General features: G+C 40.4%; 1 protein-coding gene across 28 annotated transcripts in view; it reads left to right on the forward strand.

The window, feature by feature from the left end:
• The window catches only part of DTNA (dystrobrevin alpha), a 352,058-nt gene that overhangs the window by 264,955 nt on the left and 67,021 nt on the right, over window positions 1-20,082 (forward strand). For all 28 annotated transcript variants that reach the window (XM_053206596.1, XM_053206598.1, XM_053206597.1 and 25 more), the window contains 5 exons: window positions 2,649-2,734; window positions 9,905-10,059; window positions 15,357-15,462; window positions 16,716-16,882; window positions 19,274-19,398. In XM_053206596.1, coding sequence (XP_053062571.1) covers window positions 2,649-2,734; window positions 9,905-10,059; window positions 15,357-15,462; window positions 16,716-16,882; window positions 19,274-19,398 — 639 coding nt within the window. The remainder of the gene's footprint in view (window positions 1-2,648; window positions 2,735-9,904; window positions 10,060-15,356; window positions 15,463-16,715; window positions 16,883-19,273; window positions 19,399-20,082) is intronic.

Here is a 20,082-nt window from a genome sequence, read left to right on the forward strand (position 1 = left end):
TCATCCTGTGGAGAACTCTCTGTTCCATCATTATCTGTGGTCTATCCTCTTTCTTGAGTTAAATTGTTCTCTCTGATTCATTGAAAGAAACTTGTATTGCTCTTGAAATCTCACATATAATGCTACTCAATTTCTCTGCATTTTGAAGGAAACCTTATCATTGGCATTTCTCCTCTTCTTCCACATTTTGTAGATTTCCCTGTTCTCATAATTTGAACCATGTTTCAGCTTAGGAAAGGGAACTAATGATTTCCTAGAATAAATTTTTGATACTTCAAGTTATCCATGCAGTTGGGAATACAATGCACATGGAATAATTCTGAATGAGGTGTTTTTTTTTTGACAAAAGCATCGCGTTTTTATTACAGCTTACCTGCTCCCAAATTAGCAAACAACTAAATGAGTGGCCATTTGCAATTCTAGGGGCACCTATTATAAAGATTAATAGTCATTAATTAATATAAGAAATATATTGTTCACTAATTATGGGGGAGACGAAGTACAAGGCTGTAGGAATTCAACTAATTGAGAAGACATATATGGCCTCTGCCCCCAGGAATCTCACAGTGTGGGGTCAAATTACATGCAGATATGTAAATAAACAAAGGTCGCTCAGTGTGATAGGTGCCAAATAGTAAGTAGAAGTGGAGGGAAGAGCATTTGCCTGCACATCCAGGGGAAGAGCTGTTTTCAGAGCAAATGGAGTGATGATATATGGAGCTGAGTCTTTGATGAACAGGTGACAGAGTCCTGGGCAAAAGTGGTAGGAAGGGCAGGGGCATTGAACATGGGACTATGGAGTGAGGTTCAACAGAAATGGTAGCAGGGAAGACTGGAGAACACAGATAAACTTGTAATCATAGCCTGTAGGCAAACGGAAGCAATTAGAGTTTTAAATAATGAAATAATATCATCAGGGTGCCTGGGTGGCTCAGTTGATTGAGCATCCGACTTCGGCTCAGGTCACGATCTCTCCGTCTGTGGGTTCGAGCCCCACGTTGGACTCTGTGCTGCCAGCTCAGAGCCTGGAGCCTGCCTCGGATTCCATGATTCCCTCTCTCTCAGCACTGCCCCCCCCCCACTCGCATACCGTCTCTCTCTCTTTTCTCTCTCAAAAGTAAACATAAAAAAAAAATAATATGGTCGATTTTGTGATGTGAGTGTGCAAGCAGAGAGATCATTTAAGAAATTATTACAGTGTTTAAGCAAGAGCTGATAAAGCAATGACAGTTGGAATGCAAAGCAGGGAATGGCCTTAATGTACAGTTCAGACATGTATTTGAGTCCCTCACACATTTGAGGTGGTGGTGAATTAAGGAAGAGAACAAAGTCAAGGTTAACCCCTTCCCCAGAGTTCATTTTTGGGTAACTAGGTGCATGGTGAGTCTGACAACCAGAAGAGGGACTAACAACCAGAGGCAGATAGTAGTGGGTTGGTCTGAGTATTATGGGAGGGCTTTGTAAGGATAACGAGCTCTACTTTGAACACACTTAGTTTGACATGAGGTATCCAATAACTAATTACACAGATCTGGTGCTTAGGCTTAGAAATATAAATGGGAGAGCAAACAGCATAGGGCTCAGTCACTTTCACATTCTGGATGGCTGTATTTGAGGTACTATGCTAAGAATGACAGCAGCAAGGGTGAATAACGTCATCTATCTCTGGAGTCTAATAAGGAACAAAGACACAATTGTTTATTGCACCTTATTCTTCTAAAATGTCATATATACGGATCTTAGTCATATAAATGATTTATTCTATATATTAAACCCTTGTCAGTACTGACTTTACTTACTTTTAAGCCACATTATTATTTAAAATAACTCTGTTGATCATTCTTAAGAGTAGCAACTATCAGAGAAATGAGTTACTAATGTGATACACTTTCTGATTCCAAGGATACAAGAACGAACAGTTTATCCCAGCTGCAAAATCATTTAGCTGAAATATTATACTTCTTACAGTGTGCCCTTTATATCACATTTTGTGAAGGACAAGTCAGTTACACTTCCTGAATCGATGAAGATTTGGCAGCTCTAATGTCAATTTGGTAGAAGGAGCTCAAACAGAGCTCTTACTTTTGCCCCTTTAAAATATCAACTCTCTTTGGAAAGTAAATGTATCATACAAACACAGTCAGCTTGTGGGTAGGAAATGATGGGTGAAGAAAAAAAAAGGTGTGATGGAAAAATCCCCATAGTTACTCTAATAAAATTCAGGAATTCTCCTACCAAAAAAATTTTTTTTTCCTGAAACCATGTTTAATTAAATTATGGAGACTGTGGAATCATCATGCATAAAATTATTTTATGAAACCCCAAGTGAAAATCATGTTCTGTAATTGTAATCCATGGCTAAATAGTACATATCCCTCTAGCTGCCAGCTCATGCTTTGAACAAGTGACATAGACAAAGAATAACTTGAAGATTCTGCTATCTCTTGAAAAAATGAAACATTGAATAGTCAGCTTTTCAGAAACTTGTGTTCAATTGTATTCATGGTCTTTTCTAAAATGGATATGTTCACATAATGTATGCAGCTATGGTGTCCTATGATTTCTACAGAACAGAAAATGTCAAATCGCATTACTGGAAGTTCTCCAAATGACATCTTTTTTTTTTTTTTTTTTCTGTTATTAAACAGGGAAGGCCATGGTAAAATTTCAGTATTTGCTGTCAAAATGGCTTTAGCCACATTGTGTGGAGGGAAGATCATGGACAAATTAAGATGTAAGTTATTCTTTGTGTCTCTCTTTGCCGATCCCTCCCCTATACCATTCTCCTTTCCCCATGTCCTCTGTGTCCTGCCGTCCACTTTGACTTTCCTCATTCTACGAGTGCTACTTGAGATACAATCTTCATGGATCTTTGCATTGTGTCAAAGAAATATTTTCATATTAGGTAAATGTTAATGATATTAATATTTTCCTTCTACTTATGGATTATTATGTTACAACCTGTTGAGTATCACCCACTAGGCTTTTTGTAATATTAAAGTAAGATATATACTCTTTCAAGTTGATTGTACTGTACTGCCTCACAGGTATAAGTCCACCATCACAGGGACATGAAGGCCATGTCGGGAAGCCTTCTTTTTTTAGGTAATCCAAAGCCAAAACTCCTGGCATATTTCCTCATTATTCTCAGCCGGTGCTGTTCAAGTCACTGGGAATTCCGAAGGTTCCAAAATAGACATTGCCAGGGTTACAGGCATAAGAATCACACAGAGACGCTATAGACTGAGAATTAACTGGATTCCAATAAAAACGTGATAGCTAGGGTGCATCGAGTGATTGTGGGCCTTTTATGTACATTTTGTCACTAAATGTGGTAGTTTTTTAACCAAGAAAACACAGGCATTTTGTTTGCTTTAGGTAAAGAAGCTGAGACTCGGGTAGAATGAAGTCATTATAGCTAAGATGGTACCAGGATTTGAACGTGACTTTTTTTTTTTCTCTAGTGGTTCTGAAATTTTTGGATCTATAGAATCATCTGGAGAGCTTTTTAAACTATAGATTTCTGGGTACCACTCCCGGAGTTTTTGATTCAGAAGACCTAAGGTGGGACTCGGGGACAAGAATTTTCATTTCTAACTATTTCTAAGTGATGCAGTGTTTAAAAGAAAAATTTCCACTTAACCCCTTTCCCTTACCTGAAATATTATGAGTTTGGGCTATAATGCTGTGTGGGAAAGGAGCACTGTCATGGAACCGGGAACCCCAGCTTGCAAGCCCAGCCGTGTGACTAATTTGCTGAGTTATTCTGTGGACATTACCTCACTTCTTTAGTCCTCAGCTTCCATCTCTGTCCCAAACTTGGGGATTTTGTTAGACGCCCGGAGGTTCCCTCCCAGCTCTAATCATCTGTGATTCGCTGCCCCCAGGCTCTTTTCTCACCTGCTGCCTGTCAGCTTTTGAGTGTGATCTCTTGCTTCTTGATGCACCAAGACTGAAAAATGAAGGAAGATGCAGAAAGAAAAAAAAAAATCCTCTGGAATTTCCCCAGACATGCTGCACAGCAGAGTTCTGTCACTGGGCCAGTAGATAAGTGGTGGAAGGCACATGGAAACCCCACAACCACACATCTCCCCTCACCCTGGGAACCTCCTTTCATGGACTAGCCAAGTGAAGTAAGGATTCAGAGAAGCCCAAGCAGACCTGACAAGGGAGAGTTTAGTTTCTCTTTATCCCGAAAGAGATTTTGAAAATTAAAAACTATCTGCTTCAGTGCTTAATTGAGGATAGTAGTGAAATGAGAAGGTGATGGGACCAATGTCCTTTTTTAAAAAAAAAAAAATTTTTTTTAATGTTTATTCATTTTTGAGACAGAGAGAGACACAGCATGAGCAGGGAAGGCGCAGAGAGAGAGGGAGACACAGAATGTGAAGCAGGCTCCAGGCTCTGAGCTGTCAGCACAGAGCCCGACGCGGGGCTCGAACTCACGCACTGTGAGATCATGACCTGAGCCGAAGTGGGACGCTTAACCAACTGAGCCACCCAGGCGCCCCCCAATGTCCTTTTTTGAAACATAGCTCCAGAGTAATCCAGGAAGCATTTCCTTCGGGGTTGGGCTGAGAGGAGAAAGTTTAGCGAAATGAACCAGGGCAGAGGAAGAAATCTTGAGGGCCTTGCCTGATGATCTCATGTCATGATTGGCCACTTAGGCTGAGGACATGAGATACTTTTTTTTTAAGTCTTGAGAAACGTTTCCAAATACTTACTCAATGTTATATTAATAGGCACATAGACAAAAGGATTCCATATTAAAATACGTTTGAGGAACACTAAGAGAACCAGTTTTCTGACCTTCCTTGGGGTCCTTGGGGCCTTGCATGAACCAGGCTAATTAATGCTGTGCCAGCAAGGTTCACAGTGCTGTCCATCTCTCCATTCAGGTTTCCTCAGTGTCAGATTTTGTCCCTCTGCTGGGGGAAAAAGGATACTGCAATCTCAAGAGTCCCGTCTCACTCCAGAGGCCCCCAGCCCCCAGTGTGACATCAGAAACCAGTTGCTACACCAGTTACTGGTAACAAGAAAGGGGTGCCCATGATGGTGAGGGAGGAGCCCACCTCTGCCCCCTGGGCTGGGAAAGGCCTCTGCTTTCCCTTCTTAGCCCAGGAAGAAACTTGGGGCCAATAAAGACAAAAGGAATGGTTGTTAGGTAAACAAGCAACCTGTGTCTGCAGAGTTAAGCTCAAGGTAACTAAGTTTCTGAGCAGATCTTCACCAAGTGTCAAAACCCGGCACATCCAGGAATTCAAAGCAAACAATGTAATTGCTAGGGTGCTTTCTCCTCACCCCACCATCAGTGAGCAAAGCATGCATGCTATCTGTGGCCAAAGTAAAACCTTTTCAGCACAGTGAAAGAAGTTAAATGCATGAGTCTCACTGGGAGTAAACTATGTTCTCCAGTCTGCGGAAATAAGTTCCGGTGTCACAACTTCTGTAGAACCACAAAAACAGAGAATGCGATCTTGAGGTATATCACATTGCCCTCTCCCAGAGCAGTGGACCTGAATCACAGCCTAATATGCCCCCAGCTCTGGGACTCAGAAGTCACTCTTTGTGTACTTAATCCCAGGAAGGTTTTAGTGGTATTCTGGTTAGTCGATTGAGAGCACTTTGATAAAAACAATTTAACTGAACGCAGTTTGGTTGGAAGAATCTCTCCAAAATGTTATAGTCAAAAACGCATATCTTGAGTCACCAATATTTTTAATTTCAGTGGTAACTATTAACTAAATACGCAAATATAGGCAAATCTGCCCGTAGACCACAGTGGCTGCCTCTTGCTGAGCAGGATTCTGTTTTCTCTGGTCTTCTTTTGCCGGCTTCGGCTGCACTTAATGATAAAACAGCCGAAGTAATGATTTTCTGCATTGCTTTTGTCAAAAAGAAAAAATCAAATGAAAGGATATGGAATTTCTCAGGATTTGAGGGTTTTTGTTTTCCCTTCTTTAAGTTCTAATTCACTTCAGCCAATAGGCCAGCTGTGCTTGTCTGGCAATTTTTCTGTTTTTGTGCATAGGGATGAAGGATATTTAGTTTGTTCCAACTAGCCCCTTCCTGTGAGTGTGGGGCAAGAGTAATTGCTGAAAACAAATTAGGAATTTGAGAAAGCAAAAAGCAGAAAACAGAAAATTTTCAACTGAATTTTTCAAAGTGCTTTAAAATGCATTAGAAAGGACAACAACTCCATGGTGCATCACCATTTCCAGTGCTCAGGGCCACCAGGAACCAATTGTGCAGGGTGTCCACTGCGTGCCTCCGAGCTGCCTAGAGTGTGAGGGCGCCCCCTGCAGTCATAGCACACACGGACCTAAACAAACTTGACGGAATAAAATACCTGTTTCTGTCAAATTGTTCTTGGTCCAGTTATAAGCTATTGTTGTCATGAGTTGGAGCACCTGTTTATGCTTCTTTCTCGGGGCTCCCAGATAGTCCTAAGAACCATAAGGAATTCTGAATTTAATGCCATTAGCCTAGAAAATCAGGTGCTGTTCTAAAGCTTCTGAGGAGGGCTTGTTTGGTTTTGTTTAAAAGACCAGCATTATAGCAAACACCGTGGATTTGTTGAGTTTCTATAACGGAACTGGTTGTTTTGCCTCCACACCTACCTCCACGGTAATATTTCTGACTCACTGGCCTGCCTTAAGTCTTTAGTATCTCCCCAACATCTCCTGGACACCACCTAAATTCCTTAGAAGAGGCTAGAAGCTCTTCATACCTCTGCCTCATCTCCCACCGAGCCCTTATGTGCACCCAAGGCCCCTTGACAATGAACTACTTGAAGAGCTTGAGTGCATCATGCTTGAGCATGCCTGTGCACATCCTGGTGCTGTTTCCTAAAGCTTCACTGGCTCCTGATTGTCCTTTATACTTGGCCTAGAAGCCACCTCTATCACCTAAGAAGACCTAAAAGTCACCTGTGAAAGGAAGTCTTCCCTGACCCACTCCTCACTCTGGAAACCCTCTTTGAACCCTTGCTGCCTCCTGTTCTGGTATTCACGCCACCGTGTTACAATTTATGATGTCATATGATGCACTATGTAAGCATGTCTCTGTATCCTCAGGGGACTGGGACCTCCCAGAGGTCAAAATCTATGCCCTGTTACTGACCAATTCACAAAATTGGAATATGGCCAGTAGGCTAGATAATATTAGATAAGATTAGCGTATCAATGTTACATATACTGAAGTGGATAACTACACTGTAATCCAGGGTCAACAAGCTATGGCCCATCAGCTAAGAATAGTTTTCCCATTTTTAAAGGGTTGTATAAAGTACAAAGAGGAATGTGTGACAGAGACCATGTGTGGTCCACAAAACCTAAAATATTACTATCTGGCCCTTTACCAAAAAAGTTTGCTAGCCCTTGCTGTAGTCTCATAAAAGGACATACCCTTATTCTTAGGGAGGACCCACGGCCGTGTTCAGAGGTAAAGGCCATGATATATGCAAATTAGTCTCAATTCAGAAAATATGTTTGTACATACATATATACACACGGACAAGTAGATGTAGACAGATGGTAGATGGATAGATAGATGATAGGATGATAAAATAAATGGAATAAAGTGTTAATAGATGAATCTGGATAAAGGGTATGTGAGTGTCCTTTGTAGTACTCTTATTCTTGCAATTTGTTGTTAAGTTTGATACCATTTAAAAATAAAATTTTGTTTTAATTCACTAAAAAAATAAATATCAAAAAAAAACTATGTCCTGATTTTTCTGTACCTTCATGGCTTAGCACAATTTTACACATTTAGTATGTGCTAAGTGAATTTTAGTTGAATGAATCAATGAATGTAAATTCTTCTAATCTATTATTGTATGTATCTAAATCACAGTGGTGATTTAGAGTATGATTGGGAACATTACAGAGCAATCCCATTGGGGAGGCAGTGTGTAAGCATATGAAGTAAATGACAGAAAAAAAACGTGAAAAGAAATCAATAGTAAAAGTAGCTAACATTTCTGTACTGTGTACTAGGGGCCAAGCACTATTCTGTGTCTTTTAAATCTGCATGCTTTTCATCCATTAACTAATTTAATCTTTGAAGTAGCCTTATATTTTATTACATACACATATATTACATATTATCAGCATATTGCATAGTATATATGCCTATATACGTATGTGTGTATATATATATATATATATAGTCATATAACAATATATATATAAAACAGAGAGCCCAGGACTCAGGTACAAACATATCATTTTGATAGCTTCCTCAGAGTTCCCTTGTTTATTTTTAAAAACCAGAGTGGCCATTAACAGCCACGTCCCATTAATCCCAGTGACCTAGCCCTAGTTCGGCTATTGCTTAGCAAAACTTCATCAACACAAAGGAGTTTCATATGAGCTTCAAGTTTGTGAAAGGTCAGTGTTGGTACTCCTTCTGCCTTTGCTCTAGTTAGAAATGTTGTCTAAATTTTTTCAGCGGGAGATTTGAAAGGCCTAGGCTACTTTTCAAAACTGTGTCCTGCCCTAGAAATAAAGCCCAGAAGATGGTCAGGATGTCCCAATTGTAGTTAACCAACCTGTCTAAAAACACACAAGGTGTCAGCTCCTACGCTCCTACAGGAAAGTCCATTTACTTTTCCTGGGTTTCCTTTTCCCTCTTTTTATTGGAATTCTTGAGTTTCTCTATATGGGATTACATAAGAGTGTTTTGCTTTGGGCAACTTTTTTTCTTTTCTTTCTTTCTTTTGCTTTTTTTTTTTAACCAGTTAAAATGAAACATAAGAGAGAAAATTCACCAAGTTAGCAGTTGTGAAGGCAAATGAAAACAACATTAATTTTGTTGCCTGGGTGAATTTTCTTTAGCCTCATAATTGATAAACTATTTGAAACAGTAGAAATCCTTTAGAACTGGAGTATTTGAAGGAAATGAGCGCCAATTCACAGCCTCAAAACATAATCCAGCTAAAGCCTGTAATGTGCTTAATCTGACTGCAGTGTAAAAACCATGTCCCCACACTGCATTTTGACCTTGAGACATTAAGCCCAAACTGAACAGAGGCAGCATGTTGAATTTACAACAGTTTGTCCCAACAGCTGTACCCTCCTAGTCACAGTCTCGCACAGTGACAAACTACGATAGCAGACGCTTTCATTCCCATAGTGACTTCCACAGAGGAATTATAAAGTACCTTGAGAAATTATGCCATTAATATCACTAAGTGCCCATAGTGGCAGAAACGGAAGAACAGAGGTTCAATGAAGACATAGGCTCTGTCTGGGACTCTGACTTTACCTCATTGATCTTCCCCAAGGCCAGGCTTCCCCTCCACTGCGGGAGTCAAAAGACCCTTCCCTGTAAATCAAGTACCTTCCACCTAGAACACTGTGATTTATAGAAAGTTTTCTGCTTCTGTGGGAAGTTAATCAAGTGTTTTCATTATGTTCTTATCCCCATTGCATCTTTCATTTTTCAGTACCTTGAACCAAAACTCAAAGGTTTTTGTGATAATATAGATGGGCAAATAGCTAGCTAGATACATACATACATACCCCATTGTTGTAGAAAATGTTCATTGTGTGTTTCAGTGAGGTCAGCATATTCCTCACATATACAAAAATTCCTTCCATTGAGTGATGTAGGAGTTGATAACTGACCTTAAAATAAAAATGTGATATTCTCTGTCTTATCAAAATATGCTAATTTTATCCAACACAATGCTGTGTTCCAGAATCAGCTACCTAAAAGACACCAAAGGAAACACAATGCCAGGAATATTTCAGCATAACAATTAACCTTTATGTTACTCTTTCATAAAAAAATTACTTATTCTGCTACATTTTCGGTTATTTGCAGCAGATATGGTGCACTGAAACAGTGGAGAATATTTAAGTGATGAATAAATATCTTTCCTTTTCCCTTCCGTCAGATATTTTCTCAATGATTTCTGACTCCAGTGGGGTGATGGTTTATGGACGATATGATCAGTTCCTGCGGGAAGTTCTCAAACTACCCACGGCGGTCTTTGAAGGTCCTTCTTTTGGTTACACAGAACAGTCAGCTAGATCCTGTTTCTCTCAACAGGTAGGTGGGGGGGAGGGGGGGAGGGGTCGGGGGAAGGACATGTTAAAGGAAATATCTCTCAAACAGTAGTTTTTCTTCGGTATGTTCCTCCAAGTCACTACTTAGACAAATTCTTCATGATAAACTGTAGCGCATCTTCCAGTCTCTGACAACTGACCTCTGAACCAGGAACTGAACTCAGCATACCTGGGAAATAATAATTGGTGGCTCCTGACCGTGAGCCAGGCACCATGCTAAGTTCTTTACTCGAATTGTCCAATGCAATCTTTAAGACAACCCTATACCCTCGGCGTCATGCCTGCGATTATCACTGTAGGATCAAAAGGGCCGAATTGTCACTCAGCCTCGTATGAAACGTAAGTCTGGGCCAGTGCCAAGCTTCTCCAATGTCTAGCAGAGGAAACAAGAAAGGAATCACATACCACGTGTAACACACCATCAGGGAGGCCCAAAACATGACAGACACGGATGCCTGCATCCCACACAACGTGATGCATTAGGGGTTCAGAGTTACATGTTTGAACTGAGGGTGGTACAAATTAGCCCAGAGAAGCTGTTTAGTGCTTGAGGGTTTCTGTGTTTATACCTGTCCAGTCACGTAGAAAGTCTTCATGTCTGGCACCATTCTCTGGAGTGATGCAATGGTAGTTTACAACGCCATAAACTGAAGGTTTGTTTAAAATTTTTTAAAAATCCAAACTAACCAAGAATGTCCTCTAAAAGGATCCCTTAAATAAGAAATCGGTGCAGAGCCGCTAGTGAGAAGCTGCATTTAACTGCCTGGCTAGTAAACTTCATGCATCTGTTTACTTGTGACCTAGGAGGTCAAAAGTGCCTCAGATCCCTGCAGGTCATGGATTTATGTAGAATCACAACTGTACACAACAACCAATGAGAGATGGGATGGTTTGATACACTAAGTGCTAACTCTGCTCCCGTGTTGAGTCATCCAGACAGCCTTTCTGACCTGTCCCACTCCCCCACCCCCAGGCCAGCTTAGGTCCCTCATCTCTGCCTCCAGATGAAGCATGCTCCCCTTTCGATTTCCCTGTGAGTTGGTAACATCAGAACGGTTCCATCGCCTAAGCCTCCTTCTACACAACTTCCTCACCCAGCAGCTCTCATCAGTCCACAAGTCCTGCTCATTTCACCTTCTAAACGTGTCTCCAGTCACTTTCCTCATCAGCACCTGTTGCCTGCCCTATTGTATTATTCTCCTCCCTGGCCCCCGGCCCCTGGATTTGTTTATTTGGTGCACGCCCCATTGCATTCCAAACTATTTCCGAAAGCCATTCTCAAGAGGCATCTTCAGAGGTTCTCAAAATGCATACAGTAGTACAACAGGGTAAAACTGCACAGAGAGAACATGAAGGAGGCTTCGTCTCTTGTCATCTATCCCTCACAACACCCCATCTAACCATGCCACTCACCTGCTGAGCAGCCTAATCGCCTGCAGGATGAATCTCCCTTTCTTCAGACTCTGAGAGCCCTTCCATCCTTCTCCAGCTCACCCCTCTGCCTCCAGATGCAGCCTTCTATCTCTGTTCCTGCTCCAACCACTCCGTTTTCTGAATCTGTGCTTCTCTGTCTCCAATGTCCTCCCATTTCTTGCCTCCAACTCCTTTTTCTTGCCCAAACATTGCTTTCCCCAAGAAGCCTTTCACAAAAGACATTAAGCCTCCTACCTTAACCATCTTCATATCTTAAACAGGTTGTTTCCCTATCTCATAAAAGGCACATGACAAATGCTTACCATACTGAATTTTACTGATTTAAGAGTTAGTGAGTCTTGGGGCACGTGGGTGGTTCAGTCAGTTAAATGACTACCTCTTGATTTCTGCTCAGGTCATGATCTCACAGTTTGTGAGACATCAAGCCCCATGTCGGGCTCTGTGCTTACAGCAAGGAGCCTCCTTGGGATTCTCTCTGTCTCTCTGATGGGCCCTCTCTTGCTCATACTTGCTCTCTCTCACTCTCTCTCTCTCAAAATAAATAAATTTAAAAAAAGAGTGAGTCTTACCTTTTAACTGAAATTAACTGTTAAAATACTGTGAATTAATTCAAAACACAAGTTTATTAACCTAATTTTTTTCAGCTTCTTTACCCATTCCTCTATGGATGGACCCTTGGACTGCTTCCATATCTTGGCTATTGTAAATAATGCTGCAGTAAACACAATGGTGCATATATCTTTTTGAATTCGTATTGTCATTTTCTTTGGGTAAATCCCACTAGTGGGATTACTGAGTCATACGGTAGTTCTATTTTTAATAGAACTTTTAATCCATACTCTTTTTCACAGTGGCTGCACCAACTTAATTCCCATTAACAGTGCCTGAGGTTCCATTTTCTCCACATCCTCGCCAACATTTGTTATTTCTTGTCTTTTTGATTCTAACCATTTTGATAGGTGTGGGGTGAAATTTCACTGTGGTTTTGATTTGCATTTCTCTCATGATTAGTGGCGTTGAGCATCTTTTCATGTGTCTCTTGGCCATATGTATATCTTCTTTGGAAAAAATATCTATTCAGGTCCTCTGCCCATTTTTAATTGGATTATTTGGTTTTTTGGTGTTGAGTTGTGTAATTGTCTATATATTCTGGGTGTTAATGCCTTATCAGATGTATTATTTGCAAATATCTTCACCCATTCAGTAGGTTGTCTGTTTGTTTTGTTGATGGTTTCCTTTGCTCTGCAGAAGTTTTTTTATTTTGGTGCAGTTCCAATAGTTCATTTTGTTTCTTGTTTCTCTAGATGACTTTTTTTAAGTTTATCTATTTTGTGAGAGAGAGAGAGAGAGAGAGAGAAAGAAAAGTCAAGCATGCACATGTGGGGGAGGGGTAGAACGGGAGGGAGACGGGGGTGGCGGGGAGGGAGAGAGAGATAATCCCAAGCAGGCTTCACACTGTCAGTGCAGAGCCCTATGTGAGGCTCAAACTCACCAACCATTGATATTGACCTGAGCCAAAATCAAGAGTTGGATGTTCAACTGACTAAGCCACCCAGGCACCCCTTGATAACTGTCTTTTATTTTAATACAACCTACATGTTCAATAAGATTTATATATGATGTTACCACAGCACAAAGTTCCTTTTGAAATATCTTATAGACTGTCTTATTCCATAATTCTTTTTATATATCCTCAATGATGAAAAATTTATATGTGTTGAAATCATAATAGCATTTTTGGAGACTTCCAGGAGTGATTTTCAGCCAGTCTGATGATCAAAATGGATAAGATTTTTTTAAGTATAAGAAGAGGCAACACAAATATAAATAAATAATAAGACCAGTTTATATTTGTGCTTCATAAACTGGCTATAACAGCAGTTTGAATGATGAAATTCTAAAATTGTTTGCATTGCTTCATTGGGGAAAGTACAAGCCATTCCAAGTAATTATTTTGAAAGACAGGATTATTTCAGATACTACAAATTGTGGTAACTTCTTAAAAAATGTTGTCTCATTACTTCTACTTTACATAAATAGCTTTTTTTAATGTTTGTTCATTTTTGAGAGGGGGAGGAGGGGCAGAGAGGGAGGGAGACACAGAATGCGAAGCAGGCTCCAGGCTCTGAGCTGTCAGCACAGAGCCCGACGCGGGGCTCAGACTCACAGACCATGAGATCGTGACCTGAGCCAAAGTCGGACACAACCTACTGAGCCACCTAGGCGCCCTACATAAATATCTTTTAATAATAATGTTACCACCCTATAATACTTAAGCTATCTAGTATTTTGAGGGAAAGCTACCATTGTAACTATCTGCTGATAAAAAAGATTAATTAAAGAGTACCAAAATATTTTGTGTGTGAAATTACAAGGACTAGTGTCAGATAGGTGCCTTGAAAAGGTATGATAGTTCTTCACAACCGATTTCTTATCTAAAGATATAAACCTATCCCTGGGCTGTCTGTTCTGTTCCATTGATCTAAGTATCTATTTTTGTGCCGGCAATACTGTTTTGATTACTATGGCTTTGTAGTATATCTTGAAATCTAGAATTGTGACCCCTCCAGCTTCGTTTTTCTTTTTCAAGATTTTTCAAGATTGCTTTCTTTTTTGGGGGGGTCTTTTGTAGAGAACAAACAGATGGTGACCAGAGGGGAGGTGGGTGGGGGGATGAGTGAAATAGGTGATGGGGATTAAGAGCACCATCATGTTGTTTTTTAATGTTTATTTATTATTGAGAGACAGAGAGACACAGAGCGTGAGCAGGGGAGGGGTAGAGAGAGGGGGAGACCCAGAATTTGAAGTAGGCTCCAGGCTGTGAGCTATCAGCACAGAGCCTGATGCGGGGCTCGAACTCACAAACTGTGAGATCATGACCTGCGCCCAACCAACGGAGCTACCCAGGCGCCCCAAGAGTACCGTTCATCTTGATGAGCACTGAGTAACATATAGAATTGTTGAATCACTATATTGTACACCTGCAACTAATGTAACACTGTGTGTTAACTATACTGGAATTAAAATAAAATTAAAAAAAAAACAAGCAAGCAAACCAAAAACTACCCCATCCACCTGATATTACAATTCAAGATTTCAAATAAAATAGTGATTTTTGCATATAAACCTGTGATTTTTTTGTTATTCATCCTGCTATAATATCATGTATTCATATAACTTCTTATTTTTGTCATTTTGAAGGAAATTTAAAATCCATTCCTTTTCCATATCAGAAAGGACCAGGATAATGCAGGCAGATGCAAACTGAGTTAAGAGGAAAGATATATCAAGAAGGGAAAAAGAATTTTTGGAACTGTAGACTGTTCTAACAGCGAAGGGTCGCTCCCTCCTCACAGGATTTCCTCCTAATCTTGTATGGCAAGAACCATTCACATTAACCATGAAGTATTTAGTACTTACAGAAGTGGAGAAAGTTTAGAAGGGAAGTTGTCCTACAAATGTAGAAGACCGAGCGACTGCTATGGGAATTGTGGCTTTACCACGACTGGGTAAAGTTGTAGAGAACAAGTCTACCGTTTGTCTTTCCTTACCGTTTTCATACTGCCCCTCATACACAAAAGCGACCCTCTCAGAATTGTCGCTCTCCCTATGACAATATTGACTCAGCCTCAATGGAGATAATCCAGTCCTATGTGTGTTTAAGTGTTAAAGCAACCAATGGTTTAAATTCAGAACTAGCTCTTTAGGTATTAGACTGTATTCTTGTTCTTCATGTATTAGAGGTTAATGGAATGTCCTCTTTCTTTAATCGCAAAGGGCATGTACGCAGCAGGTAAATTCACAATATTCTCTGTTCTAAATTTTTGTGGGGTTTTTTTGATGCAGAAAAAGGTCACCTTAAACGGTTTCTTGGACACACTCATGTCTGACCCTCCCCCGCAGTGTCTGGTCTGGCTGCCCCTTCTGCATCGGCTGGCAAATGTAGAAAATGGTGAGTAGTTACTACTGAGCTACGGCAGTTTTTAAAATTATTGGAATTGTTCTCTCAAGTCTACAGTTATTAAGCCAAGGTCGCTTAGTCGTTTTGAGTTTCGAAAGACCCTTTCTCCCTGATCCGCAAGGCATTAGAGGCTCACTGCAAAATTAGGAGAGTCAATTCCATAGACTCATTAAATCTCGCTGTGTGCCTCTCACTTACAAGTGGAGTGTGGCTGTAGACTGGCTCTAGCCGCAGAAGAACTTCAATAATGAATATAACATTTTTTAGTATGATTGCGTTATGTTTAGGCATGAACTTCCAATACTGGTATTCATGGCATTGACTGTTCCTGGGCACTTGGCCAAGAATAGGTGGAGGAGATGGAAAGAAATTAGGTTATGGTACCTTGCTCATATGTAGTTATACGCTTCAAATGGAAGCTTTCGGTGATTGTGGTTACATAAATAACTTGACCAAAGGCCATTGCTTAGTAGCATGTAGACAATTACTTGGATCTGATTATTTGTTAGCTTCAAATCTCAAGTATTTTACCTCACCTGCTTTATAATTCAAATTGTCTGCCAATGAGAGTGAAGCGTCTCTCGAACTACCTGAATTAGAACTGTATTCAGATAATTTACACATCTCTTTGGGCATCTGCCTGTCCATCTGCCTCTCAGGAAAGAAAAAAAAAATTGTTAAATGGAGGCAATGTCACTCATGAAATAAGCCCATTAGCCACTCCATTATTAAAAAAAAAAAAAAATCCATTCTCATCCAGTGTTTCTACTTTCCCTCATATCCCTTTCTTTTTTCTCCCTCTCATTTTCCATTTCTCTAACATTTGCTCTCTACCCATGGGACGGTCCGTTGTGTTCATCATTGTACTTCTGAGTCTTGCAGCGAGCTGTGCTAGTCTCCTAGAGACAGAGAGCAGTTTGGGGGAAAGACGGGTCAGTTTGGGGAATTTATATTCTTGTAGTGTAAGAGATGGGAGTAAAAGAGCAAATGGCATTGCATAAATCTGGTATTAAAAGAAGACCTATCCTCTATGCCATTTCATTTCCTCCACCTTCCACACACATGCTTGACAAGGACAGCGAGAGTCCAGGGATAAACATGATGCTTCTCTCAGCCAAAATTGACTATCATCTGAAATCGTGGCACACAGCAAAACAATGCAATTCCCATTCGGCTGTACTTTTCCTTATTCTGGCTCATACTCTGATTTGCTCATTTTTTTCTTCATTTACTACCCCCCTTAGTCTTCCATCCAGTGGAATGTTCTTACTGCCACAGCGAGAGTATGATGGGATTCCGCTACCGATGCCAACAGTGTCACAATTACCAGCTCTGTCAGGACTGCTTCTGGAGGGGACATGCCGGTGGTTCCCATAGCAACCAACACCAAATGAAAGAGTACACATCATGGGTAAGGCCAGGTCCAGTCAACACACACTTGGCTGCATGAGTGTCGCTTAGAATGCAAGGGAACATCAAGGATGGGGAGAGAATTAAAGAGCAAACCTACCTTCTCTAACAGTCCTTCCTTTCCTTTCCGTCCCACCCCCCACCTCCCTGGGATGTCTTAACTGTTGTATCTGAATCCAGGGTAGCTTCCTAAGACTTAAGCTATAGGAAGACTCAAACTATGTTACTTCTTGGAATACAGACAACTCAGTACTGGGTTAGATAACAACTGACCAAGCACCTTCTGGAACATAATTTCTTTTTCACAGTAGGTTAAGGCTCTTTCCAAGTTTTGTCTTATTTTGTTTGTGGGAATCGCTTAAAAATTATTGTTTCTTTTCTTCTTGGTTTCCGAAGTTCTGTTAAGTGCGCGACTAGAGCATAAAGGAAAGACGTGTGAGCCACGCGTCTTTTTTTTTTTTTTTTTTTTTTTTTTTTTACTTTTTTGGAGGAGGGGAGATTGTGTCTATATGAGCAAATCATCTTTTTGTAAATAGTGTGAGTGACCAACTTGCCAAAAATGACTTGTCAGTGTCTGTCCATGTGATGGATGTGTGGGAGGAATTTGACCCATGAGCTTGCTGTTCACGCAGTTTAGTTGGCTGACCTGTGTCTCAGTTCCAAGATCAGTTCCCCGATGTTGTTCTTTGTACTTCTGTGAAAGTATTGCTCTATATATGGGTTGGCTTTTGTTGCATGAACCATCAGACCTGTCAACCCCTCTTGGAACAGTTCTGCGTTAAAAGAAAAAGCAAACTTCTTTTGAGTTTTTTTGTATATTTTCTGTATTTCAATTAACCTATAGTCTTTATTAAAGAGGAACTTATTGTTCTTTTTTTTATAAAGGAGGTCTTCAGAAAATGCATTTTAAATCAGAATGTTCTCTCTAGGAATTATTATTGGGAACCAAGACTCAGTGTAAATATACTTCTTTTTTTCTAGCATCTGTCAGGTTGTGGATTCAAGGCATCACAGTGATTCACTAAGGCATCGTCTGCTGAGGGCTTTATGCCAGTTCAGATGTCACCTCCCACTGTTGGTTATGTCACATCCTGAGGATGGATATACTAACACAGATCATGAAATACAATTTAGTACAGAAGATAGGAAAAAACACTTTCTATTTTCTTATGGTCAGCATCCTACCAATTTTCCAACTTGCTCTATCTCAGATCCTGGAGGGCTAGTGTTCAAAGACTAAGCATTTTTTCATTGTTGTTTTATATAAATACCAAAGTCAGTTTAGGAGTCTCTTTCTTAGGGATTGTGGGCTCTTAAAATTATATGGCAGGGCAATGTCTTTACAAAGTAGAATCAAGAGGATAAAGAGGCTCCAGTGTTTTATGGGGGTGAAGGGCTGTTGCTGCGGCTGTGTTTTAAATGTTCTAAGAATTACATCTCCTAGCGAAAGCCAAAGAGGGACTTCTTAAATGCCCCTATCACTTAGCTTTTAAATAATGAAGACAACAGTCACTTTCATTATATTGCCACTTATGGGCTCTGTGTGTAAAAGAAAGCGACAAAGTTGTGAGTGGCTTCTCATGGAAAGGAAAAGTTGGCATAAAGATTTATTAAGTGTGATAGATTATTTTTGATAGATTTGGCTGGAAGATTTTAAGATAAACATCCTACTGGTCTAAATGAAAAAGAGCGATCATGATGCTCTGGAAAGAACATGAATTTTAAACCCTAAAGCCTCAAATTGAAGCTCCACTTTTCCTTTTTACTGGATGTATCCAGCCACACCTGAAACATTTTGCACCTGGATGCCTGTGAAACCTTCTGCTCATCTTCTCACGTCCACTCCTATCTCCTCCCAAATCATTTTCTGTTCTTAAGCAGGAGCAATCCTTCTAGAATCACCTCTGATCCTGTCACCTCTATGACTTAAGTTCTTCATTGTCTCCCTCTGCATCTGAGATAAAGCCCACAGTCCTTGATGTGGCATAGAAGGACTTCAATGATCTGCCTTCTGCTTTCCTCTCCAGAGTGGGGTCTCTTCTTCCTCCATCTGGAATTACCTTCTCAATCCCTTGAGTTTTGATCAGAAGGACTCCTGGTGGTCCCTTGAGTCCCAGCTCAGATATCCTATGCACAATGACTGCTTCCATTTATCACAGCATTTGCTAACACTAAGCAGCAGGAAGCAGGTACTCTGGTGGCTTGTCTCGGCACTCTAGTCCCAGCATTGAGCCAACTCTCTGACTTAGGGTAGACACTCACAGAAGACTTCACGCATAAACCAGTGAATGAATGAGTGAGTGAACGAGCATCTATTGTGAGAGCAAATCATCTCATAAAATACTACATAAATATTAGTTATTGTCACTTCTACCTTTCTTCTCCTTTCCAGAAATCACCTGCTAAGAAGCTAACTAATGCATTAAGCAAGTCTCTGAGCTGTGCTTCCAGCCGTGAACCCTTGCACCCCATGTTCCCTGACCAGCCTGAGAAGCCACTCAACTTGGCGCACATCGTGTGAGTATCTCTGCCCTCCAGATGAAAAGACGTCTTTCGTCATTGACACACGTCCCCATACATACCAGGCAAATTCATGTTTGTTGCCAGGGACCACATTTTACATTTTAATTTAAAAAAAAAGAAAGTGAAAATAACGTGATTATAATTTTTACTCTAGGGGTATACAGTACTTCTGTCTTGATGTGCAAGTAAAGTATGCAACACTAATGTAAATCACCTGTAGGTGGAAAATATTCAAAAAGCATCATTATAAAATATAGATGTGAGAGAGTTTTTACAATTGAACATTAACAATCAATGGAATTAATTTTAAGAAAATTTTAAGGCGCACTAAGCCTTAATATCATGTGTGCTTTGGGTCCCCAAAATAAAAACTCTTTGCTGAATTTATCTGCAGAGCCAGTCATCTTAAAGATGTCAGCAAATCTAGAAATTGTCATTGTCTTATCCTAAACTACACAACTTTAGAAGAATCATGACCTGTGCGTGGGAAGGTTGAAGAGGGAGAGTTGGGTGGTAAAATTCATCAGAACATCCAAAAATAGACTAAAAAATTCTTTCTCCAAAGTATTTGTGAGTTTGGTGGGTAGAGAGTGGGCTAGGAAAGCGTGCTACCACCCATTCTTTCCACCCCCCAGAAGCCTCATGCCTGGGAGCCTCTCTCAGGCCTGCATGGCCAGA

Source organism: Acinonyx jubatus, chromosome D3 (genome assembly GCF_027475565.1).
Source record: "Acinonyx jubatus isolate Ajub_Pintada_27869175 chromosome D3, VMU_Ajub_asm_v1.0, whole genome shotgun sequence".
NCBI lineage: Eukaryota > Metazoa > Chordata > Mammalia > Carnivora > Felidae > Acinonyx > Acinonyx jubatus.